At 36.2% G+C, this 25,450-nt stretch overlaps 1 protein-coding gene across 2 annotated transcripts in view; it reads left to right on the forward strand.

Annotated features, from left to right (window-relative positions):
• GABRB1 (gamma-aminobutyric acid type A receptor subunit beta1) overlaps positions 1 to 25,450 on the forward strand; it is a 262,663-nt gene that overhangs the window by 96,911 nt on the left and 140,302 nt on the right. For both annotated transcript variants that reach the window (XM_040965875.1, XM_040965876.1), the window contains one exon: positions 14,335 to 14,555. In XM_040965875.1, the coding sequence (XP_040821809.1) occupies positions 14,335 to 14,555 (221 nt within the window). The remainder of the gene's footprint in view (positions 1 to 14,334; positions 14,556 to 25,450) is intronic.

Genomic DNA, 25,450 nt, shown 5'->3' on the forward strand with positions numbered 1-25,450 from the left:
AAACTTCTTAATAGGAGGTCATATGCACAGAGCAGTGGGGGACACCAGAGTGGATCAGATGGGCAGGAGGAGGCTTGTATCCCAACCCTAGAGATTCCTGGATCCTCACCAAGGACTATCAGTACGGGCACAAAGGACTACATCCCAACTGCCAAGGAGACCACGGGGAATTGGAGTGCCCTCGGAGGCCGAGAACTCTGAGGTCACCCACCCCCGTTTGGATCTCCCACATGGGATGGAAGAAGCCCAAATCCTTCCTCGCAGGATCCAAGGTCATTGGAACAACAACCAGGAGCCCTGAGCGGTCTGCAGAAACAGAAAAACAGTAAACTTCCTTTGAGACTAGGAAGAGGAGCTTTACATCAGGGTTGCTCCAGAGGCACCCCCCCCCAAAAAAAAGCGAACAAAAATGTTAGAATAGTTAACCAGACAGGAAACAGTCAGCGTGGATTCACATATACCTTTCTAGGTAGGACACAAAGATTAGTTACTCCTCACCAGGGCATTGAAGATTTCTCTGCACACCCCTCCTAAAACTGTTCTGTGCCTCAACTGTTGACATATGCTTTGTTAGATTTATAAGCTAGTTTAGACTATCCTAAAATCTACCAAGTTCAGAAAAATTATGCTTCAACACTATAAACTGCTAAATACTAAAATGAAAATAGACATGAGACAGCTGGATAGTACCCTATAGCCGTTTTAAGTTGTATAGCAGAAGGTTCTGTATATAAACTAAAATTGAAATGTCAATGAAGTAATCACAGGATGTGGTTAAAAACTTGCATTTTTTTTTACATATTGGTTACTCAATACCATGTCAATTAATTCCATAAAGTTGTAAATTGTTCTTGATGTTATGTTGGGGCTTTTAATTGGACGGGATGAATTTTTGCCAGCTCTACCTTCAGACCAGAGATGGTCTCCCCAAGAAACCATTGAATTTATCTGCACAATAAGATGCTGGACTCTATGCTTGGTATATGCTTTCAATGAAGGAATCTCAACTGAACTTGCACTGTGGTTATGCAACAAGGTGGAGGAATCCGCCATGGAGAGAGGGCATGGGGAGGGGTTGGAGGAATCTCAGAGCCTATGAAACTGTCATATAATGCAATGTAATTAATTTTTTAAAAATGTATTAACAGAGAAACATGGTAGAATATATTAAAGATTAATTCAGTTTAGAGTGTAAGTTTTATTTTTCAATAAAAAGACATCCATTTGGCTCTTGAATACAAGAAGGAGTTACACCATCAAGAATAGAAAAAAAAAATGCAATCAAAGAGAAATATGGAAATTGAAGACAGAGTAGCAATTTGTGTCTGCAATAACATAAGAACTGAAGAAGGAAAAGTAGATTGAGTCAGATTATTTAAAACGTTATTTGGCAAAGAAGAATCTGTAATTCTTCTCCAGTGTATACAGTACTTACAAACAACTCCATCTGGCCAAGTAGAACTTACCTGGGATGTAAATCAGGAAGTCACCAAAGCACTGCACATAGTTTCTTCACACTTGACTCCAGCTTTGTTTGAATTCATTCACCTTCGTAATATGGCAAGCCTGCAAATGTTTTCATCTTCTCTTCTGAAAATTCGGCCTCATAGTTACTGTCAATAATGTCTTTTTAAAATATCAAATGTAGGGGAATCCCCTGAAAAGAGAAGGAAGAAAAGAAGAAAGTGAAAGGGAAGGAGCAAGTGTAAAAGAGCAAAGGGTTGTGTTGTGAGTACAGGAAGGACTTTGATGGGCTTGTCTTTATCTGGAGAAATAAGTGTGCATGGAGTAGCATGTCTATTTATAGAACTCTAAAAACGATTTCTAGTCAGGTAATCTTGCAAAATCAGGCAATGTATATATAGCATAATGAATATTTAAATGCAATGGGAATTTCAGAAACTCATGAAGTTAAAGTATTTCCGTGGCAACATCAGAAGAGGACCAGCTCCAAAGGGCTGAGAATCGTTGCCATGGCAACAGTGAGGCTGACTCATTCATAGATAACTTGTGGCATGAGAGAAATTGCTTGAAGATTTTTAACACTGTACCAAAATATACAAAGCTCCGTGTAAATGGAAAATACATTATATTGCAGACATCACTTACTGATTCTTGAGTTCCGTCACCTCTGGGATGGGGTAGATTTCCAGCATATTTCAGATTTTACCCAGTTATAACAAACATCCAAAGTCAAAAGTAAATTGGAAGAGTCAGAATATACACAGGACTAGTAAGTAAAAACAGCAATTTTTCTCCTTCCCCTCTCCCTTTTTTTTATGTATTCCTAAAAATGAGTCCACAGAGCAGGATCATGACAGATTCAAGGCTCTGCTTTCCTTTTCTTCAGTGGAAAGAGTATAAGAGGAAATGACATTACAAGCCTCCACAAGAACAGAGAAGTAGACCTAATGAAAGCACAAGGCATTTTTTTTTTCATTTGAGATTTTTAAAGAGTTCCTAGGTAATACCCCAGACTATTTTTTCAAATCATGAATGCTAATCACAAAGTAATCACCTTGGGAGCATATACCAAAAACACATATTTAAGGACAGTGTTGTTCAGAATCTAATTCAGTAGTCCATCTTTCTGGTAGTAATGATGATGCACATGAAATGTGAGGATTGTTGATTTAGGTCAGTCTCTACATCTCACTAACAAAAGAACTCATACTTTGGGATTTTGACCTATCTTATATCCAAATCCCACCCTCTGGGTCCTCACATCTATTGTCAACAAACCAAGTAAAGTTCTAATATATTTAGAAAGGTTCTTTTTTTTTTCTTTAAATAATGTAAGCTTATAATGTAGCTACATTAATTCCTTCTGCATATCCTAAAAAATAATGTGTTGGAGTGTGATCACACTGCCTAATTAGAGTTTTGCTTGATTAGATGGTGAATTATTTAGATCAGTTCCTTTTTGTGGGATATGTTGTTGCTTATGCCTACCTTTGAGCAAATACTTTTATAGAGGATATACAAGGATGCAAAACTACGAAAGTCAGTCTCATTGTATTTCCCAGTTGCATTTTCCCAAGCATTTCAAGCACCTGAAATCAATAACCAATCAAATGCATGAACTTTCTGCTAAGTTTCAGTCCTCCTCTTGTACTGGCATTCTTTTCTCCATCTCCCATATCCATAGCAACCAATTCAAGGACCACTGTTTGCTTTCACTGCTTTTATCTCTGCTGCACCCACTCTTCTGCCTTCTTCCCTTCATACTGCATCCCTACTCCTCTGTCTTCGTTCAGGGCAGTCACATGGTTCTCCCGCACTACAAATTTTTAATTGCTTCTTAACTGGGCTAGCTGTCACTGCATCTGCTTTTATTCTATTTATTGATTATTCAACAATATTTTATTAGGCATCCACTGTATATTAGGCCATATCTTCAGCATGAAGCATGTTTTTAGAATAGATATGCCTTATGGGATTCAAAGTCCGTGATAAGAAACAATAGATAATCCAACCAGTTTCTTTACAAAGTTATATAAGCTCTGATAAGAGAGTCCTATAGAAATTTTGAGGCAGAACTCAGAACCCAAATCTAAACATTTGGGTTTCTGAACAGGGAGATAAAAGGCACATACACTAGTAGCAGAGATCAGGCAGGGTGAGAGTAGAGGAATGTGTGCTCCAGTCAAAATATGTGGATGATTACATGATGAGAACTGGAGGAACACATAAGTGGTTCAAGTAGAAAGGGTAACTTGGGCAGGGCACAGGCATGTTATTGTGTATCTTGAAGAACTTGTATTTTGACCATAACCTTGAGGGGTCATAGCAAATTTAATCTTGGAAGCAATATGATCTTATTTGAACTGAAAGCATAAAGTGAAATTACTGCCACGCCTCCCATATAACACATGAATTAAAGAGCAAATTTGGAGAGGACAATTATAGGCTAATTGTGGCAAACCAGGTGAGAAATGTTAAAGACCGAACTGGGTCATAGTAACTTTAGACAAAATAAGGGGCTATTTTATATATATATATATATAATAAGATTGCAAAATCGTGTCAGTTTGTTTAATGTCAATAGGAAAAGAAAAGAGACAAGAAAGGCTTCCAGCTTCTGGTTTGGTCCATGGAGTAGATGATTGTTTCACTGTAAATAGGACTGTATAGGGAGGACTAATGTTAAGGCTAAATAAGCATAATTCTGGTTGAGACCATGTGTAACTTCTTTATCCAGCCTGCCATGAGCTTGGTGCTAGGAATATAGAAGTAAAGAACAACAGCTTCTTCTCTCAATCAGATTATGCTCATCCACTTCTTAGAGTCATAGCACACACACATACACACAGACACACACACACACACACACACCACAATCTCAATCTAAATTAAAAAATCTTTACCTGCTAGGCACTTGTGATATTTGTCTTTCCTCTTACTGTCACTTAGAAACAATTCCTATCAAGGGAAATATAATTTGTACCACAAGTAATGATTAATGAGCCTTTTACTTACGAGTGGTAAAATACCATGGCAGGCTTTTGAATATGTTAGCCATTGTACCAGAAGGAAATTACTCTACTCCCCCTACGCCTTAAGGATTGTTATGGAACAAAAATGTTGGCTTTTCTTCAGCTAACGTCTGAAGCATCATCCTAGACAGTAATGAACAGTTGATTGTATTTAGTATTCCATGGGGATATCAAAGGCTCTCAGATAAGAGCATGCAGTGGCCTTCATTACCATCACTAGCTTTTGGAGGGAAGACCATGGATAAAACATCAGAGAGGTCTGAAAAGTCTAGGCTAGAACTGAATGTTAATGATTAAACGGCATTAATAAAAAACCAAGGTGGAAATCAGCCTTGGGCAATAGACAAAAGCCAGATCCTAGGAGAGAAAACACTTCCTTGCTTGTGATATATGCTTAAACCCTTGCTTACTATACAATATAGTAGAACAGAGCACGACCTCAGAGTCGTCATATCTGGATTCAAATCACAAGTCCAACATCCTTGAGCAGAGTCACTTTGTGTATCTATTGTATTCAGAGTCTAATCACTGAAAGGAGAGATTGATTTCAATTTATAGGGTTTTGGTGAGATTTGATGCACAATGTAAACGTAAATGAAACCTAATAAGATGTTTCTCACATGTTTAAACATTCAGCAAAATATATTTGTCATTATGAAGTATTTCAATGGTAAAACTGGTAGTAAAATGAAATTATTCGCACTTATTTTGTTCAGCAACAGGCTCTAAACTACTTGACTTTCCTTATGTATTCCATTATAGTTTGTTAGCATTCCTTCAGTATTGCAATTAATCCTTCCAGCAGTCTTGTTGATGGTATTGTGCTCAAAACACAAATAAGGACATTAATTTTCAGCCTAGTGGACAGGTTTGCTCTAGTATCATGGGATTAATATGCAATGTGTCTTTAATTATATTCTAAGTGTCACAATTGCTAATGCTGCTTCTCGTTACTATTCAGTCTATTTCGGTTGAAAACTTAATTCATAATCCAGGCTTCTGTGTCACGAGCTGTAGCCAATCTATACTTTTTTGCACTTAGATATGTATGTTTAGTAAAAGCTCAAGATTGACGATAAATCCACATAAAAACAAAATTAAACTGAACACAATTGACATTATTAGAACCATTACATTTAAAGCTCACAAACTTATTTTTGCACTCAGAAAGCAACTCTTGGAGTCTTCTTTGCTCCCCATTATGTATAGGAACCTGCCAAGGTCCTGTCCGACAACATCTGCTGAAAAAACTGAATCAGAGCCAGTTACAGATCAGCAGAAGATAACTAGATGCTCAATGAGTTTGAGCCACTGGAATCAACAAATATGAATGTTTTTATAGTGCTTTGGTTTTGTAAACCTTGCTTCTAGGCCCTACTGCAGGGATTTTGTACATTTGGGCTTAATGTGTAGAAAACGAAGAAACTTACAGCTTTGTTTGTATTTACTTTAGCAAGTTACATCTAGCGTTGAATGTCCAATGGCATAGGAGAACTCATGAAAGCTATGAAATGGACCAAAATGAGAAAAAATATGAGAATTCATACTAATTGTATATGCTGAAAATACACACACATACAGGGAGATTTATTGCATCATATTGTTAAAATGTATAAAACAAATTCAAAACCGATAATAAATAATGAATAATTTTTGTGTTATATCCTTTTAAATCTAAATTGAATATGTAGTCATTAACAATTTTATTTTCATTCATTGACTTGGAGAAATTTTATGCTTTACCCTTAATAAAATAAAACATCAAAGAAATGAACTTAATATAATATTACTTACAATTTTAACAAGCTTAATCACCAATTCCATGTGTATGGATTTATGTTTCTTTGCAATGTTATCGTAAGGAAAAAACCAAGAGTTACTCTTCAAGTTATTAGTTAATGACAGAAAGCAAGATGAATAAACAGATGGTTGTGAGAAAAAAAAATCCAGGTGGTTTGGTAAGTAGTATGCAGAGGATAATATTAGGCGTTGAAAAGCAGGAAAGACAAAAGCCATTACATATTGATGCTGGTTTTCTCTGTGTGTATAAACAGAAACAGATACAGCGAAGAGAATGAGACAAAGTGGACATAATAACGCTGTGTGGAGGCACTATGAGTTGCCTTCTCCTTTTGTGAGTTCCCCCAGGAATTCCCCTGGCTCCACTACCCACTACCTTTAAGAAGGCAATTTAATGAAAATTCATTTGGCTGTTTTTAGATATTCTGAAATTAAGGTATCCGCATGTGCCCAGCGAACTCCTCCCAAGGTAATTGAAACATCAAAGTGATGTAACTGCTTGATTCTTGACGGTGATCAAGTGTAGCACTGTATGGACAGGGAACAGGTCTATCACTGTAAAATCTCATTCTCTTCCAACAAAATAGTATCACATTAGGACTCCTTATTGTAGACCACTCCTGTTACACTTTGTATGTATTGAAATATCATAGATCACAAGAGGAAACAACTGTTCATTGAATAGAAAATGTGTTTCATTTTTGTTCACCATACAGACATGTAACAAAATACAAACAATATAAAATGTTTAAAGCCTAGATTCTCGATTTTCATGTCATCTTTTCCGGAGGCACTTAAATTTTCGTGTATGTAATATGAATTTTGATATGATTCTGCTTTAATATTTTATTCTATTCTTTTCCAGTGAAGCTCAATCCGTAATAGGTTGGCTTTCCTGAGTTGTCATAGATACGACATACAGTAATCATTCTGGTCGTATATTTATAGCTCAATTCAAGGCCTTCTGACAAATTGTGACATTCTGAGTATTCCATTTTACCTTGCATTTCTCTGATTTTATTCTTCTATTATTTAGATACTGAGGAAAATAGGAACACTAATTTTCTACGATTCTCTGGAATTCATTATATAATATGCAATTATGTGATTTTAAATGACAGTGAAATATATGAGTCACTCTCCTGATTAATTATTAACTGAATATTTAGTATTTATTGAATATTCAATCCTTATGAATATGGACCAACTTGTAAATAGGTCCCTGAATTTTATCCAGCATAGATCCACTTTTAGTGTAAATAGCTTTATATTTTAAAATTGATGAGAATTATTTTTGGTTTTGTCGTTGGAATTATTTGTTTCAAGCTCTACATGCTTTTATCTTCGTAAAATGTACTAATTCCATACATTACTAAAAGTTTTAGAATCATTGATCTTGAATTATTAGAATGTGGAAAATCTGGGTAATAGACCTATCAATCTGAAAGTCTCCAAGTATATTTTCTAGAGATGCCTCCATTTTTTTCCCCAGGAAACTAGAGTTCAGTAAGACAATTTCTCAATGTATTGAACGTGATATGCGGTGCCCACATGAACAACACTACTTAACTTGTATCCAAGAAGTATATTTAACCATCCGTTATCCACTGTGCACTATGCAAAGGCCGCTCACATATAAATGTTTTGTGCTCTGGAAATTCAGAGTCAATTGTACTGTGAAATAATTACAGAACAACATGATGCGTGCAGTATCACAGTCTGCAGTGAGCACTGTGAGAGCTCACAGGAGTGACGAATCCTAGAACCACACTCCCCAAGGGTTCTGTCCTTTTCCCACCTTACACTGCCTCAACGGTGAGCTAACCCATTTCCACTGCCTCATCTATCACTCATGACTCACATAACTGCTTTTCTCCCTGAACTCTGCCTTCCTGTGTTCCAACCTCTAAGTACTGTTTGTCACCTCTCTATTCCTGTGGCACTCACACCACCAACACAAACCCTATCTAAAATATATCACTCATCCGTGGCTTCGAATCCTCAACTTTTATTCTTGTAATCTTTCTACCACATCAGATCAGAAACTTGCTGGTCACTCTTCACACCCTCTACTCGCTAATCTCCTTACTTCAAGAAAAGATCACCCGAGTCCCTTAAATATTGAATGTGTTTTTCTTCATCACCTCCCCTTCAGTTCTGTTAGTCAATCCTGACTTTGTTTTTGCTGCAGGTTAATATAAGGCATCTAAAACTGATATCTTCTGGTTCAACAAGCTGCCTCTTTTATTATTCAAGACCCATAAATAAAAGGTTAATTTCTCTGAGTGTTTAAATTGGAGCAACCTGTATGCAAGGAGCTGATTAGACCTATTGAGACAGAATGGAGGAGCCTACAGAATACAGAAAGACAGTCTGAAAATGTGTAATACTGTCACTTCTGCTAGTCGATGCATTCCTAGAACAGGGAACACAAATTATTTACTTTTTCTCAACATTGTTTCTCATAATACAATTACATTAATGTAGTAAATAAACATTAAATGTTGACAGAAGGAGTTAGTAATTCTAATAGGGTCAATCTTTTGAGTCAGAAGGCTCCAGAAATTTTATTTGTATGATTCAATATTTTGCTATATCTTATTACAGAAATAATTAATTATTTAAGATTATGATTTATTTAGATTCTGCAATATGTTTATACTGTCACTATATTAAACATGATTATTTGTATTCACCTTCAGAAAATGAATTAATTTACTAATAAGAAGTTTTATATGTTTGATTAAATAGATTTCTATGATTTCCAGAATGGGTATTAAGTTACAACTTAAATATTAGATTTAAAATGCTAAAACCCCTTCTTTTGTACAGCTCAGAGTTTCATACAGCAAGTGTAATGCAATTCATTTGTTTGGAATAGATCATGTATTTGTTGTCTTATCCTTGTCATATACGTACATGTATTGCAATGTTATCCATGTGATTTCTTTGGATGATTCCTGTGTGGTATAGTACTATAATCTGAAGTGTTTTTCTTCACCCACTGGGTTTATGAATTCCAAAAATTTTTAGAACACAGCAGAAGATTGCAAAAAAAAAATTGACTACACATATGGAGAAACCAAATGGAGCTATTTAGTACCAGACGAAGGTGAAAGAAGATTATGTTCTCTGAGGCACACATTAGATTACAATTTTTTTTGTTTTTACAAAAGTCAGTAATAAAAAGAATGTGGCTTCCAGAGCAATATTAATAAATAATGTATGTATTTTAAAATATAGTAGCAATACATCTATAAGGAATATATGTAACAAGCGCATATTAACAGTTAACAAAACTGAAATTAAACTAAGGCTTAAAAATTACAAATTAACAACAATCCTGGAAGATAAAATGATGAACTTGTTTTGCAGAATATACTTAATTATAACACTGATATACAACAGTTCACTGAAATAGTGGGTTCCATCATAAATATACATTTTGAGATTCACTTTAATTTAGCTTAAATTGTTATCCCAATTTTCACTAAATTTTATTTTCATGCAATGCAAGTTATGTTTTCTTTTTTCACTTATCTTGGTAACTGGTATTACCAACATATACATTCAAGTAAATTTGTGTTGATGGCTGTTATTATTGTGTTTCATAGGGAATTACTTTAGCAGGAAGGAAATGTAAGACTAAAATATTATCTTTTCCCACGAAGATAATCACTTTAATTTAATGTAATTGAATTCTTATATATTTAATACTTTTGCATTTAAAGAACATTTTCCTTTGGAATTTTATTGACTATTATTGATTGGGTGTGGTCTATCTTTTCTATTCTCAATGAATCAAATTTTTTTTGCTCTTGAATTAACTTCAACAATTTCATTAACAATCTTGTACCTGTTAATTCCATTAATTCACCTCAAAGAATACCCTATGGCCCATAGTTTCTGAATATGTAATGTTTCTCAAGGAATGGTTTGTACACTTGAGAAAACTGATTGAGAAAGTCCTTGCAAATACACCTGTAAGAAGAATGATTTTAATTCTCTTGGACTAACATCATTATCATGTTTCTGGAAATATTTCCATTCGCTTTGCTTGCACTTAGGCCTAATGATGAATTAACAAAATAACTTACATGGTAGAGCCAAACGTAACAATTTCAAGCCTTTCATTTCCAGCAAAATTATGATATAACAAATCACAATCATAGACTTCATTATATTCAAATGACAATTGGTAACATTCATGTTAGGGTACAGACAAAGAATAGTTTATTTAAAATACAGTAGTTCATTTGACATGTACATCATAAATTGTCTCATAGAGTTGTAACAGGCAATGTTGATGGCTTAGGTTTATCTCAATCTACATGTGACAGAGCATGCAATCAAGAAGTTTAGGAATCTGAACCTCAGATCTGAACAATTAATTTTCCTCACAAAACCATGTTAAAAACTTGAGGATGAAAATACAAATGGCAGCAATTGTGAACAGATTTATATATACTATTGTGAACTCTATATGTATGCACATATATATGTACACACATATATATGTATGTGCATATGTGTGTAAGACACAGAGGATGTGAGATGTTTTAGATATTTAAAGGGATATTCTGTGATTAGTGAAGACTATGCATATTGGATATTGAAAAAGAAAAAATGACTTTGAGTTAGTGTGAGATAATTCAAGTGCACAGCATAAGCATTCCTTTATTTATTGAGCAAAGGACACTAGAATCACAATATAGAAGGGATGCTGCTTATCTTTCAGAAATTCTTAGAAATGCATAAATATCAGTCTACAAGAATGGGTCACATAATTAAAATCTGTAATCTTTGTGAGTCAAACAAAGCAATATTCATCCAAAAAACATTTGAATGATTCAAAATTACCTTCCCTTTGTCAGTGACACATTTCTATCTTTTACATTTCTGTATTTTTAAATATAAAAATTATATTTATATATATATTTCCATAACTACAGATGGAGCTCTCTGTTCCATTCCTTTATGAATCTCATAATACCATTACCTTAACTACAACCTTAATACTTAATTACAGATGAGACTGGGCATATTCAGAAATTTTTTTACAGAATTAGAAAAATTATCTCAAATTTGTGTAAAATCTTGTCTACCATTAGAGAGAACATATGATATTTGTCCTTTTGAGATTGGCTTATTTCACTGAGCATAATGGTCTGTAGTTGGGAACATTTTGATGCAAATGACAGGACTTCATTCTTCTTTAATGATGGTATAGCAGTCCATGGAATAGATGCACCACAGAATTTTTTATTCATGCCAAATACAAACACAAATAAACATGTAAGTGAACAAGTATGGGCACATATGCTCATAGATGAACTGTATGAGTAAGACTAGCATACTGCGGGATGAACCTGCATCTCAGTTGACATTTCCACACTCTAATAAAAGGAAGAGTCCCCATGAAGCAGTTAAATCTATCTTCACAATGGGACACTATATTTTGTTTATACGAACAATACCATGATATTTGTAAACAGTAGCATATTAAACTTGTAACTGTTACTGAAGAACTATATTGCTGTAATAATATGGAGGGAAATAGAGAAAGAAGAAAATGGTGAGGGAGAAAGGGGAAGGAAACTCCCAATACCTACAAAAATGTATCATGGAAAATAATGAAAGTATTTTTTAAAACTTGTACGAAACCACAAAACGCTCAGAATAGCCAAAATGATCCTGATTGGAGTGGAGTACAACCTAAAGGCATCTCAATGCCTGACTTCAAAGAAAACTACAAAGCTACAAAGCATGAACAACTGTCATCAAACCAGCACATGGATCAATGGAAAGATAGAGAACCTGGAAATTATTTCACACATGTATAGCAAACTGATTTCTGACAAAAGGCCTAAGACCATACATTGAAGTAAGTAATCTCTTCAAAAGATAGTGCTTGCAAAACTAGCTGCATATACATGTAAGAATAAAGTTAGGGGCCCAACAGGGTATCCTGGTGGCTAAGTCCTCACCTTGCAATGCCAGGATCCTATGTGGGTGCCGGTTTAGGTCCCAGCGGCTCCACTTCCCATCCAGCTCCCTCCTTGTGGCCTGGAAAAGCAGTCGAGGATGGCCCAAAGTCTTGGGACCACGCACCTGCATGGGAGACATGGAAGAAGCGTCTGGCTCCTGGCTTCAGATAGGCTCAGCTCTGGCTCGTTGAGGGATGAAACAGAGGAAATATCTTCTTTATATATCTGACTTTCCAATAAAAATAAATCAATCTTTAAAAAGAAAAGGATGAAGTTAGATCCATTCCTCTCACCACATATAAAAAAGATGGATTAAAGAACTAACTTTACGTCTTGAGACTGTGAAAAAGAAAATTAGGGGAAACACTGCAAGATGTCGGTGATAACATCCTGGCTAGGGCCCCCAACCCCAAGGGGAAAAGCAGCAAAATCAAACTAAACAAATGAGATTATTTTAAAAGAAAGAACCAAGACAAAGACATCCACATAGAATGGAAACTGTTTGTAAATATTTTAAGAATTAATATAAAGAATTAATATCCAGAATATCAGCAACTCAAAAAACTCAACGACAGAATAGCAAACATTCCAGTTCAGAATTGAACAGAGGACTTCAAAAGACAGTTCTCAAATGAAAAAATAAAAATGGCCAACAAATATATGAAAAATACTCAATATCACTAGCCATCAGGGAAATGCAAATCGAAACCATGATGTTACATCATCTCACTTCCACTAAGGGTCCAAAATATAGTGCGTAAGAGATGCTGGTGATGGAGTGGAGAAAAGAGAATGCTTATGCATGGGACGTCACTGATCCCAGCGACCATGGCCAACAGGACGGTGCTTTCTTACCGAGCTAGAAATAGACTCGCCACGTGAACCAGCAAACCCACTGTAAGGATATATACCCAAAAGACATGAACACGTGGCAAAGATAACTGCATGACTATATTTTTAACAACACTGTTTACAATAGCCAAAATATAGAATCAAGCAAGATGTTCATCATCTGATGAATGGGTAACAAACATGTGAAACACAAATATGTACATATAAGGGAATATTATTCAGCTATGAGAAGGGTGATATTCTACCATTGAAGAATGTAACCGGAGGACATCACATTGAGTAAAATAAGATAGGCATTGAAACACAAATATTGCATGTTCTCCCTTATAAATGAGAGCTAAAATTGGGGGAAAGTAATAAAACAAAAGTATTGATGCAAATACATTTTGTCATTTTTGTAAAGATCTATTTATTTTTATTGTAAAGTAGTCAGATATACAGAGAGGAGGAGAGACAGAAAGGAAGATCCTCCATCCATGGATTCACTCCCAAAGTGGCCACATGGCCTGAGCTGAGCTGATCTGAAGGCAGGAGCCAGGAGTTTCTTCCAGGTCTCCTCTACAGATGCAGGGTCCCAAGGTTTTGGGTTTCTCCACTGCTTTCCCAGGCCACAAGCATGGAGCTGGATGGGAAGTAGGATTGCCATCGATAAGAACCATCACCCATATAAGATCCTAACACATTCAAGGCGAGGACTTTAGCCACTAGGCTACTGCACCAGACCCTGAATGGTTTTTTATAACTTTGACAAACCAATAGTTAAAATGTTTTGCTACTATAGTCTAATGATCTGTGATGGTTTAAAAATTTCTCTGAGTGAAATGGTCATTTTTCTTCAGTTGATTATCGCTTATAGCTCCTCCCTATGTTACTGTTCAACTAGGGTTTTTGTTTTTAACTTTTTCTACTTACTGATTCATTTATTTTGTGGATGACTAAGCCCTTGGATGTAATCTTAATTACTATGTAATCTTAATGTTAGTTGATATCAAAAACATGTTATCTCAGAGAGAAAACAAAAAGTCACCCTATATGTGGAGATGAAAATTCCGGCATATTCAAACATAAGATTTTCGTGGCCGTCAGGATAGTATGTCCATGGCACAGACACGCACATTTGCCATAGACTATCAAGTTCTTTACAAAAGTCATAGATGATAGTGACAGTAAAATTCTTCTTTGTTTCCTTCATTTGACAGGATTACACACTTACTATGTATTTCCAGCAGTCTTGGAAAGACAAAAGGCTTTCTTATTCTGGAATTCCATTAAACCTTACCTTGGACAACAGAGTAGCTGACCAACTCTGGGTACCAGATACCTACTTCCTGAATGACAAGAAATCATTTGTGCATGGGGTCACAGTGAAAAACCGAATGATCCGTCTACACCCTGATGGAACAGTTCTCTATGGACTCCGGTAAGTGTCTTTTTGTTCTATTTTTTTCCAATGCTGTTTTGTTTCTACCTGGAAATGCATGAAGAAGGGAGAGAAGACACAGGTTTTCTCATAATAAAGACCAGCAAATGAATCTGGGAAGAGTTTAAGCTCAAAAATAGCAATACCATCTATCAAATGTAAAGAATTTTGGGGCCCGGCTTTCAAGTAACAGACGAAATAACAAGAAAATGGGTCTTTGCCATTGATTTCACACCTAGCTGGTTTTAGGAGTTACATATCTTTTTTGAGTCAGTAGTTTAGCCATGTAGATCTAAATGAACTGAAATGTGTTATGATTTTTGGACTTAGGAAAAGGAACTGGAAAACAATTGTCAGAAGAAAGTGTTTTGTGGTGACATCAGAAGATGTACATTGTCTTTATTTATATTTTTGCTTTAGTATTTTGCTTTTGCATTTTATGAGTCTATGAACAACGTTGAATTAATTTATGTCTTTTGGGTGAAGAAGCAGTTGATGTTTACTTTTCTCAGATGGCTATCTAGTCACTTGAACATCAGTAGTTCAAAAGAATTCTTATGTTTTCATCGGAGTATCTTGGTGCCTTTGACTATAGAAGTGGGCAGAGGGTACCAGAGGTCCTGTTTCTGGCTCTTTTCTGTGCAGTTGTTCCATTTGTCCATCCTTAAGATCTCTGGTTCTGGTTTATTTGCTGAAGCTAGTATGGTAAAGAGCTATTGACTAACTTCTGAGATAAGTCTTCCAACTCTACTTATTTTTCAATATTGATTTAGGTATGCTAGGTCTTTAGCATCTCCCTGCAGCTTGTAGAATTAACTTGTCAATTTCTATGTTTAAAAAATTCCTTCAGAGATTATAGTCATGAGCATTGCTTTTCTAGGGCAGTTAGCAAAAAGCTGACTTCTTAAAATAATCGAATCTTCTAATTTGTGAACGGGATGTAATTTTGTGATTTTGATTAGCTTTAATGTATATTGACCATACAATGTTCAATGATGCTCTTATTTAATTTTGTTTTGCTATGGCTGAGTCAGATAAAAAGAAGTTATGATATACTTTTGGAAGTCTATGATTGTCCTTCATGTAGTTAAGGGTTTGCCAGAAATTTTGGGCTGTGGTTTCAAGATTAGCTTCCAGTTTTACCAAAGAAATGTTTAACTTGTTACTACAGAGTTTTAGAGTGCTGGTTCTCTCTACTTTGCTTTCATTTTTTTTTTTTTTTGACTCTTGTGAAGCAGCTAAAAGCTCCATGCCTTCAAATTAATATATCTCCAATATTTTCCTGCCATTTTAAAGAGTTCATCAGCCCCCACAGTGTCTTTCAGTGTACTATGAACACCAAGTTAAAACTCTAATTACAGGTTAAAAACTCTAATTAATGTGTATACTGAAACATACTAACAGCAATATGTGGTCAGAAATATATCTGTGATAAAATTTCCCATTCTTGAAGTAATGATTGTTTTGTCATTATGTTTGGTCCTCACTTGCTCGAGTGAATGGCATCAATTGATCTTGGCAAAATCATCTTTGCATTTTTCCACTATTTTAGAGCTCCAAAAGTTTTCAACAACAATTGAAAATCTGTGATAAAAATCTTTCAGAAATATGATGAACAGGTACCTTGAATTATTGATCATCACTATAGATAAAATCTATCTACTTAAGCTCGGAGATTGATCATCAGTGATGTTTAATACAGTGGAACTCACTAGCAATTCTGAAACCCACACAAATTCTGCAGGTATCCGAATTGCGTAAGTAATGGGATATACTAACTCCGTGAGACAACCAAATAGGCTAATCAGGCACTACACATGTAAATTACTCATCAGTCATTTGTAAGAAAATAAAAAGGTAACTAATTTTTTTTTTTATTGTAAGAAAGAATGTAGATCAAATGTTCAGTTTCTAGAGTCTGGCTTCAGGACTTTTCAACTTATTGACATTCTATAACAACAGAATGACACAGAGAAAATAATTGACGATGAAGTTGCACACATCCTATTTTACAAATAGGAAGCTGGGGGCCCGGCGCGATGGCACAGTGGTTAAGGTCCTCACCTTGCACACCCGGGATCCCATGTGGACGCCGGTTCTAATCCCGGCAGCCCTGCTTCCCTTCCAGCTCCCTGCCTGTGGCCCAGGAAAGCAGTTGAGGACAGCCCAAGGCTTTGGGACCCTGCACCCGCGCGGGAGAACTGGAAGAGGCTCCTGGCTTCAGACCTACATAGCATTGGCCGTTGCGCTCACTTGGGGAGTGAATCATCGGACGGAAGATCTTCCTCTCTGTCTCTCCTCTCGGTATATCCGCCTTTCCAATAAAAAAAAAAATAAATCTTTAAAAAAAAAATACAAATAGGAAGCTGGAAGCACAAAAGACAAATTAATCTTATTTCCAGGGAACAGTTAGTGATTGGCAGAGTTGGGACTAAAGTACAAACATCCTGATTCCCACGATTTTACTCTTCCATCGTCATTACCTTTCAAATACAAGTAAAAGTCAATGCCTCCTGCCAAACTATGCAATCTAGCTTTCCTCTCCTTGGAGCTATCTCGGGTCTTCGTAGGGTTTAACCTGCACACAACTTCCTTCCAAAGGGAGACACAAACCACTCGTCTGTTTTCTGGGCTCTGATCTTTTTATAGGGCCAGTTTTTTCCATGAAATCACACACCAACCCTCGTATCTTCTCTTCCTCCTCTGCTTCCTTCTCATTCCCTCTTCTCTCACAGGCTTGTTTTACTTCTCAGAGGCTACAAATATCATAGAGAGGCCATAAGTGGTAACAGAGAATCTAGGACTTCTGGATCGAAGGCTTAACATGGGCTTGAACTCCACAATTTTCTTACTACTTGATCTTGAACAAATTGTATAAATTTCCTGAGCCTCAATGTCACCAACTATAATAAGTGGCTAACCCCTCTAACTCTTAATTAAAAAGATACTAAGCTATTTGATATGACAGTATGTTTTAAGTCCTAAACTATATTTCTGTAAAGTAATTGTGATATTCTTATTTGATAGTAGATAAAACAACAGGCATACTGAAGGTGTGTTTTTTCAATTCCCAGGGATATCAAAAACTAGAACAGCAGCACAGATAATCCAATCAAGAAGACACTCATTGAGTGTCTGGTTTGTACCAAACAGTCACTACGTTGGCTCTGTGCGTACTTCTCCAGATTCTGGCTGAAAGTGTTAAAGAAGCAGAGTGGAAAGCCACTGGACTGCAAGTTGTGTGACATGTGAAGTAATTAACAGTAATTAACTGTGTCCTACAATAATTTTTAAAATTTCCCTGGCTTTTAGACCACTCCCAACCTAAAAAGAAGCAAACTGGACAAAATTTTCCCCAAATTCCCTAAATTATCCCTATATATTATAATGCCTATAATTATCTCTAGATAAATATATACATTCATATATCTTTTAAATAAATGGATAAAGAATTTATATGATATACTATAAATTGCATTAGAAAGACACAATTCAGTATGTGACTCTTGAAAGCTCAACTTCTGTCTTAAAGCATTTGCAATTACTCGAAAATGACAACTAAGAACTGGAATTTAGTCCAACAGTTTAAGATGCTGGTTATGAAACCTGCCTCCCATGAGACTACCCGACTCCAATTCTCAAATCTGGCCTTAACTCCAGCTACCTACTAACATAGCCCTTTGCAAGCAGCAATGATGGTTCAAGCAATTAGGACCCTACCACTTATGTGGGAGACCTGAATCGAGTTTATGGCTACCGGTTTATGACTCTGTCTCAGCCTTGGCCATTGCCAGCATTTGGGAAGTGAAATTGAAGATGATAGCTCTCTCTCCCTCAAATAAATATATTTTTTAAAAATTATGTTCACTTTTAAAAAGTAGGAAAGATGTAGCATCAACTCCCTCAATGGCAAACATAAAATAGGTAATATCATTTTTCCTCTGTTCCTTCTGTTGAACTTGCAGAAAAGCTTTTCTTTCAAAGGTCAATCTACGTGTACATTTAATTGTGCTGTTGCACAATCTTTTTAAACTTTTCCCAGTCTCCTACTTGACTCTCCTGTCCTCCTTCTCAGTTGATTCCATTTCTGTTTTCTCTTCCAAGCTCAATTCTTGTCTCCAGTTTGATTCCCTTTGCTCTCCCAACCTGAAAACACCTTCAGCTCCAACTGTCAAACCATCACTCAGGCGGCATCTTAAATTGTTCAAATGATTTAGGAGTCATGCCCGGTGATAACTTCAACACAATGCTTTCTGTGTCCTATTTTTTTTTTTTTTTGCCTTTCTGCTACTCCACCACTAGTGTTTTTCTGACTCTGACTTGTTTTGCCTCTGCCTGTGAACTAATAGGATTTCTCCAGGTCTCACCTGTTTGTTGAATTTAATAACTTTCAATATCTGAAGTTTCAAATTGAATTCCAGAAAAATATTTGTAATTGATTAATGAGCATCTAAGATTTGATGCCCTGCCAGCTGCCTTGATGTGTCTTTTGTTTTATATCACTTCCCCTCAAAAATCTGGACCCTGCTGTTTTCCCAAACATCACGCTCAATAAGCATAAACTTAGCGGTGTCTGACTCCATGAGATCCAGTCTGTTGTATCTAATGGTCTCTATCTCACCATCTTCCTTATTTCCAGTTTCTACACAGCTTCCTTTCAGAATTTGTCTTTCTTTGTCATCACTCATACAGAGTCTGTCAGTCAATATCACTCCTACACATAAACACCTAAATAATTCAAAGTCTCAAAATTTCCCATAAAATTAAATATTCATTGCTTTATGTGTGAATCGAAAAGTTGCTACTTACTTGTCCACAGACACATAAGGATAGCAAATTCAAATAGGTCGCAAATTTTCAGGGCACATACATATAACAACAACAAAAAAAATGGTTTTCTGAAATACGTATTCAAGGGGGTAGTCTGTATTTTACTTGAGCCCTAAGGTCCTACTGAAATGTTTTCTTTTCCTATCTATCCTTAAACACTCCCCACTCTACCACTTTCTCCCATCTTAGTGAATGTATTCTAAAAAGCCTCCCTCAAAATCCAATTTCTCTAACCGGATAAAAAGTATCTCACTGCATTTTAATCTTATAAAAACACATGTTACTGGCAACTCTCTTGGTTTCTATCTTTCTGTGACTTGGACTTATATTCCTGTGATGTAAACAAGATTGTATATTTGTTAAAACGGCAAATTGTATTTGCATTATCTTTGCATACCTCTTCTGAAGCCAGAAGATGCCCATTAAGTGTGTGTAAAAATTCAGCATGGAGGATTGGGACACCTGATTCACACTGGTTGTCAGTTGCAACAGTTCCTATATCTAAAAAGATGGCTCTTAACCAAAGAACAATTATCATGATTAGTGGCCAGATGTGTTCTGCCTCTTGTCCAAACATCCTCCAGCTGGTCAGGCCCACTGCTGATCTTTTCCAATGCCCTGTCTTGGGGATGCTCAGAGAATGTGTTTGTGTTTCCCTGAAAATGTAAGTCATGAGATCACTTGATTTGGGGAAGATGTCTAGTGAGGCATTTAATCTCTTTAAACTTGTACTTCCTTTTGAATTGCCGGCAGAACTCCTGCCGTTCATCTCCTTACCAAGTGCCACAACGCTCCTCCCCCCATTTCCTGCTGGAGGAGTGGTCCAGAAGCAGAGGCTATGGCAAAAGGGGAAATGAAATGATTTGCAAAAACCTGTTAGTATTGTACTGGTCCCATTTAAAAATCAATGTTTTTTTCAGCTGATATAATCACAAACCTACATTGCGTTAGATATCTAGTGAGCAAACATCACAACACTTTAAGTGGTATCCATAGCAATTGTATCACTTAGCTAGTTCTTATGTGTGTCCCTAAGATTAATCGTTACCACAGTTCATGTATACCTTTTTAAAAAAATGTTTGGTGCTAGAAATATGTTAGATTTAGAATTCTTTTGGATTTTGCAACGTGTCCATGTACTTAATGAGCTATATCAGATATCGAACTCAACTCTACATATTTAGCTTATGTTTCATATGCAGCTTAACTATTGCATAGACTAACATTTACTTTATGCAATATTTTAAGGGTGCTGAGGTTTTCATTGACAACATGTCACCTGAGGTCAGGCATGGAATTCCTATTTTTTTTTAAAGATTTTCTTTTAAATCTCTATTGGAAAGTCAGATATACAGGGAGGAAAAGAGACAGAGAGGAAGATTTTCCATCCATTGATTCATTCCCCAACTGGCTGAAGCTGAGCCAATCTGAAGCCAGGAGTCAGGAGCCTCTTCCAGGTCTCACTTGTGCAAGGTACCAAGGCTTTTGGGCCGTCCTTGACTGCTTTCCCAGGCCACAGACAGGGAGCTGGATGAGAAGCCAGCCCACCAGGATTAGAACCTGCACCCATACGGGATCCCGGTGCGTGCAAGGTGAGAACTTTAGCTGCTAGGCTACCACACTGGGCTCAGACATGGAATTTCTTCACTTTTGGCATCATGCTGGTGTACAACAATTTAAATATTTTGTTTAATTTTTGAAATATCACACTTATGATGATCAGCTTACATATGTGAGTCATTATACTGAAGTCTGTACTTGTATTATTATGTTTGACTTACTGCAAGAGTGTAGCATATAGTGTCAATTCTACTGATACCAGCACTGCCATATGTAAAGTAACTTCTCTGGTCACATATATTGTTTACATTTTAAAAGAAGACTCAAGTGGGTAAATGCACCTTATCTGGCTAATATATCATTTACATCTATTTTATTGATCCCCTTTTAAGATGTTGTTGAAGAAATATTGTCATACTTCCTAGTTGTAAATGCATTCTTCCATCTTCTGTATTGAACTTTCAGGAGATTTTATTTAAAATTTTTTTCATCCAGCTATTTTCTTTGAGTAGTAGAGAACAAAAGACAAGGACAGAGATAGAGGCTGAGACTGAGTTACAGATCTCCTAGCTGCTCATTCCCTCTGTTCACAAAGGCCAAGACTGGGGCTGGCTGAAGCCAGCAGCTGGGAATTCGTTCCACATTCCCCGTATGGGTGGCAGACAGCCGACTTCTTAGGAATCACCTGCTGGCTCCAGGGTGCAATCATGGGACGCTCTGTCAACAGCAGAGTCAGGACACAAACCCAGGTTTTCCAAAGCAGAGGGCCAGTATTCCAAACAGCCTTTTAATTACTTGCCAAGCACCTTTCCCTTAGGCTGCCTCGTAGTTGGTACAGTACACTCGCATCAGTAAATGTAGAATCCCTGGCTATCTTTTCATTGTACAATATGGATACTGATAAGAAAATTCAGTTACAGACAATCAGACCTATTCATTACTATAATTCTATTACTTTAAAAAATATTATTTTTATTGGAAAGTCAAATTTTACAGAGAGAACTAAAGACAGAGAAAAAAAGCTTCCATCTGCTGTTTCACTCCCCAAATGGCTACAATGGCTGTTAGAGCTGAGCCGATCTGAAGCCAGGAGCCAGGAGCTTCTTCCAGATCTCCCACACAGATGCAGGGTCCCAAGGCTTTGGGCTGTCCTCGACTACTTTTCCAGGCTATACGCAGGGAGCTAAAAGGAAAGTGGAGCAGCTAGGATGAGAACCAGCACCCATATTGAATCCTGGCACATGCAAGGCAAGAACTTTGGCCACTAGGCTCTTGCTCTGGGCCCCTGCTGCTTTTTATGTACATGAAGATGTTAAAAGGTAATGGAAAGCTAAGTGCTCCATATCACATAGAAGTCACCATTTTTGATACACACATGTTATATCCAGAGTGTCTGGGTCAAGCCATGACAGTGCTTCAGGTACAGCTTTCCCTGAAAGGCAATGACTTGTGTCCCTGACACCCACTGAGGGGTCTGGATTAACTTCTAGACTCCTCAATCAATCTGGCCTACTCTTGGTTACTGTGGCCATTTGGGAGATAGTTCTTTGTTTCTCTCTCCCGCTTGAAATAAATATATACTAAATGAATGAATGAATTTGTAAAATGCCAATTTTTCTATACCTTATAAAGTGGTTTTGCAAATCCACCATAAGTGTTGGAGGTAAAAGTTTAGCTTATGTACTTGTCAGTTTTTCATTTCTACAGCAAAGCACCTTAGATAAAATGACTTATGAAGGAAGGAGGTTTATTTTGGCTTAAGGTTTTGTAGTTTCACTGTCTAAGATGACGTAGACACCATTATTCTTGCCTCTGATGCTGACATGCTTGCTGGCAGAGTCGAGAGGTGGTGCAGAGGGTGTGACAGGGAAAGAGAGAGTGCTTGTCTGTCTCACGTACCTTTTAAAAGCCACCATGATGGGATCACGGGACCAGCAGGCTCCAATCTAGCAACCCAATCTACTCTAAGCATTCTAAGAAGTTTATTGCTTAACAGCCTCCTTCCCCTTAAAGCTGTCGATGTAATACTTCAGGGTTCAATCTTTAACACTTGTGCCTTTGGAGAACACACAAATATCCAAAAGAATGGGATGCCAATCCTATCATCTCAAAAATCTGTAGTTTTAGTCCCTGCATAAAGCTTATCATTATCCCGTGTAAATAGTTTCCCCTGGAAATCATTTCCAGGACAGTGGTCTACATATGATGGTGTCCTATCTCTCCATTATAGAAGTGGAAATGACCAAAGAAGGTACACAACGTTAATGGAAATGGCTCTAGTCAGGTTTATCAACTTCTTTAAGAAAGCACACAACTTTGTTGTGTTTTCTTTCCCCCGCCAACAAGTCTGGATTGTAAAGAGCAGTTTCTCCACTGTCGGTTTCAGGAGAGAGTCTCCTGTTAATCAAATAGAGCCTGATGAAGCTTTGCGAACTCCCCTAACCCCTACGGTATTCGCTTTTCCAGCCTGACTCTGGATTGATTTTTTTGATAATCTTGACAGTGCCTGACCACAGCTTGTGTGAGAGAATAAAATCAGTATCTATAATTATTGAATGTAAAAGAAAATAGAGTTTCTCATTATTCCTTGGGGGAATCATTTCATCTTGCCTTGGTTATAAAGCAAAGTAAAAATAATGGTAATTATCTTGATAAGGTAAATCCAATAAAAACAACAATAAAGCATCGCAAACCACTATGGTTCTTAAGAGCAGTGTGGGGGTTCTAAATGTTTCATAGCAGCCCTCTATATTGATTGTAAACTTTGGGAGAAAAAACTGTTTTTCTCTCCTACAGACACAGAGGTACTTAAAATTACATTCAAGGGTTCTTGGCAGATGACACAGCTTCCTGCGAGAAATGCTAGGTATCGTTGGTTGCAGAGAATAAATATGTGGGTTGAAATGGTGTTTGCAGAAGAGGACTGACTGTTGTTTACAAAGACACTCTGTTTAAAGGAAGAAATTTGTATTATAAATTGTTTTTTTAAAAATCCCGATAATTTTTTTTTAAAGAAAAGGAAAAAGTATTACTTCAAATGTATAAGAGACTCAAAAGTTCATGCCTAAGAATAGTTGATTAGACAGGACCACAAAGCCCTCCCTATAGTTTTAACCAAAGGACAGTGATGCTTTTCCTCTCACCGTTCAGTTGATTGATTATATTTTTGAGTTTGTCAGGGAAGGAGATTTGTTTCAAATGCTCTCTGGTGAAAGGGCTGCCGGTTTTGCCACTTAAACTTTTAACTTTCACTTTTAATGTTCTTAGTCACAGAGAATGTTAGGACTAGTAATGTTTGATAGTGCCTCCTACGTAAAATGTGTATGGTACATCAAGTATTAACTGGAATTTTTAGAGAAGTGAAATATAGTTAATGTGGTTTTTAATTAGCCATACAATGCATGAGTGCATCATTACGAACAATCCTCCTTAGATAAATAAATGTAAAAGACTTATTTAAAACAGTGGCCAAACATGTCTGAAAAATACAACTGCATCTTCTCAAATTCTGAATTTTGATTGTGTTGTTTAAGGATACCAATTGTGAACTATGAAGACAGGAGAGAATGAGAGAAAGAATGAAAGAACAAGGATGAAAGATAGTATAGAGAGAGGAAAAGAAGGGACAGAGGGAAAGTGGGAGGGAAAAAGAAAAGTATCTCTTATATGTGAATTTTATACTCTAGTTATATTGTCTCAGACAAGCACTACTTTGAGAGATGCGTTAAGTTTTAACATAAATTTGTGAGCTTTTTGAACTAATCTTCTCCAAAAGCATTAATTTATCCTGGTAAAACATGATTTTCAAGTTCACTATTTTAGCACCAATTCCATGACTCTTACACAACTGCATACCATCTAATACTTTAAATTTAAGTATATACCTCTATGGAAACATACATATGTAAGTATATGCATTTCTGTTTTCCCTACATGTGGAAAACCATTATTTTATAAACAGACATTAACATATATCTAAGCTACAAATTTTATTACAATTTGGATTTCTGGATTTTGTTTTATTTACAATGACCTTTCCTCTCTTATAAAATTAAAATAGCCATTTTGCCTATTTTATGGGATATTATAAATAAATGCCTTACCTTGTACAAAATATGTTATTTATATATTCTATTTAATAATAAATACATATCTTATACAGTAATCATGATCATAAAAATAAAGATCTAAGTTCTGGTAATGAATATACACAGTACAAAAAATGTTATATACATGAGTGAAATCAACATCTTGAATTTTGATTACTAACTTTATATCTCTTGTATAGACTTTTGAGGAACAGTGGTTTCTATTAAAAAGAGAGGAAACAAAATACAAAAAGCAAGAAAAAAAGGTTGTGAAGTACCAAATTAAGGCTAGGCTCCCTGAGAGTATACCTGTATATAATGAATAATATAGATGAAAGTATATGTGTTTATGTATATTTCCTAGATTGTGATCAGCCATGATTAGGCTGATTAAATGTCTAATTTCATATATCAATG

The sequence above is a fragment of the Ochotona curzoniae genome, unplaced genomic scaffold, assembly GCF_017591425.1.
Source record: "Ochotona curzoniae isolate NIBS_2020 unplaced genomic scaffold, NIBS_Ocur_1.0 scaffold_4505, whole genome shotgun sequence".
Taxonomy (NCBI): Eukaryota; Metazoa; Chordata; class Mammalia; order Lagomorpha; family Ochotonidae; genus Ochotona; species Ochotona curzoniae.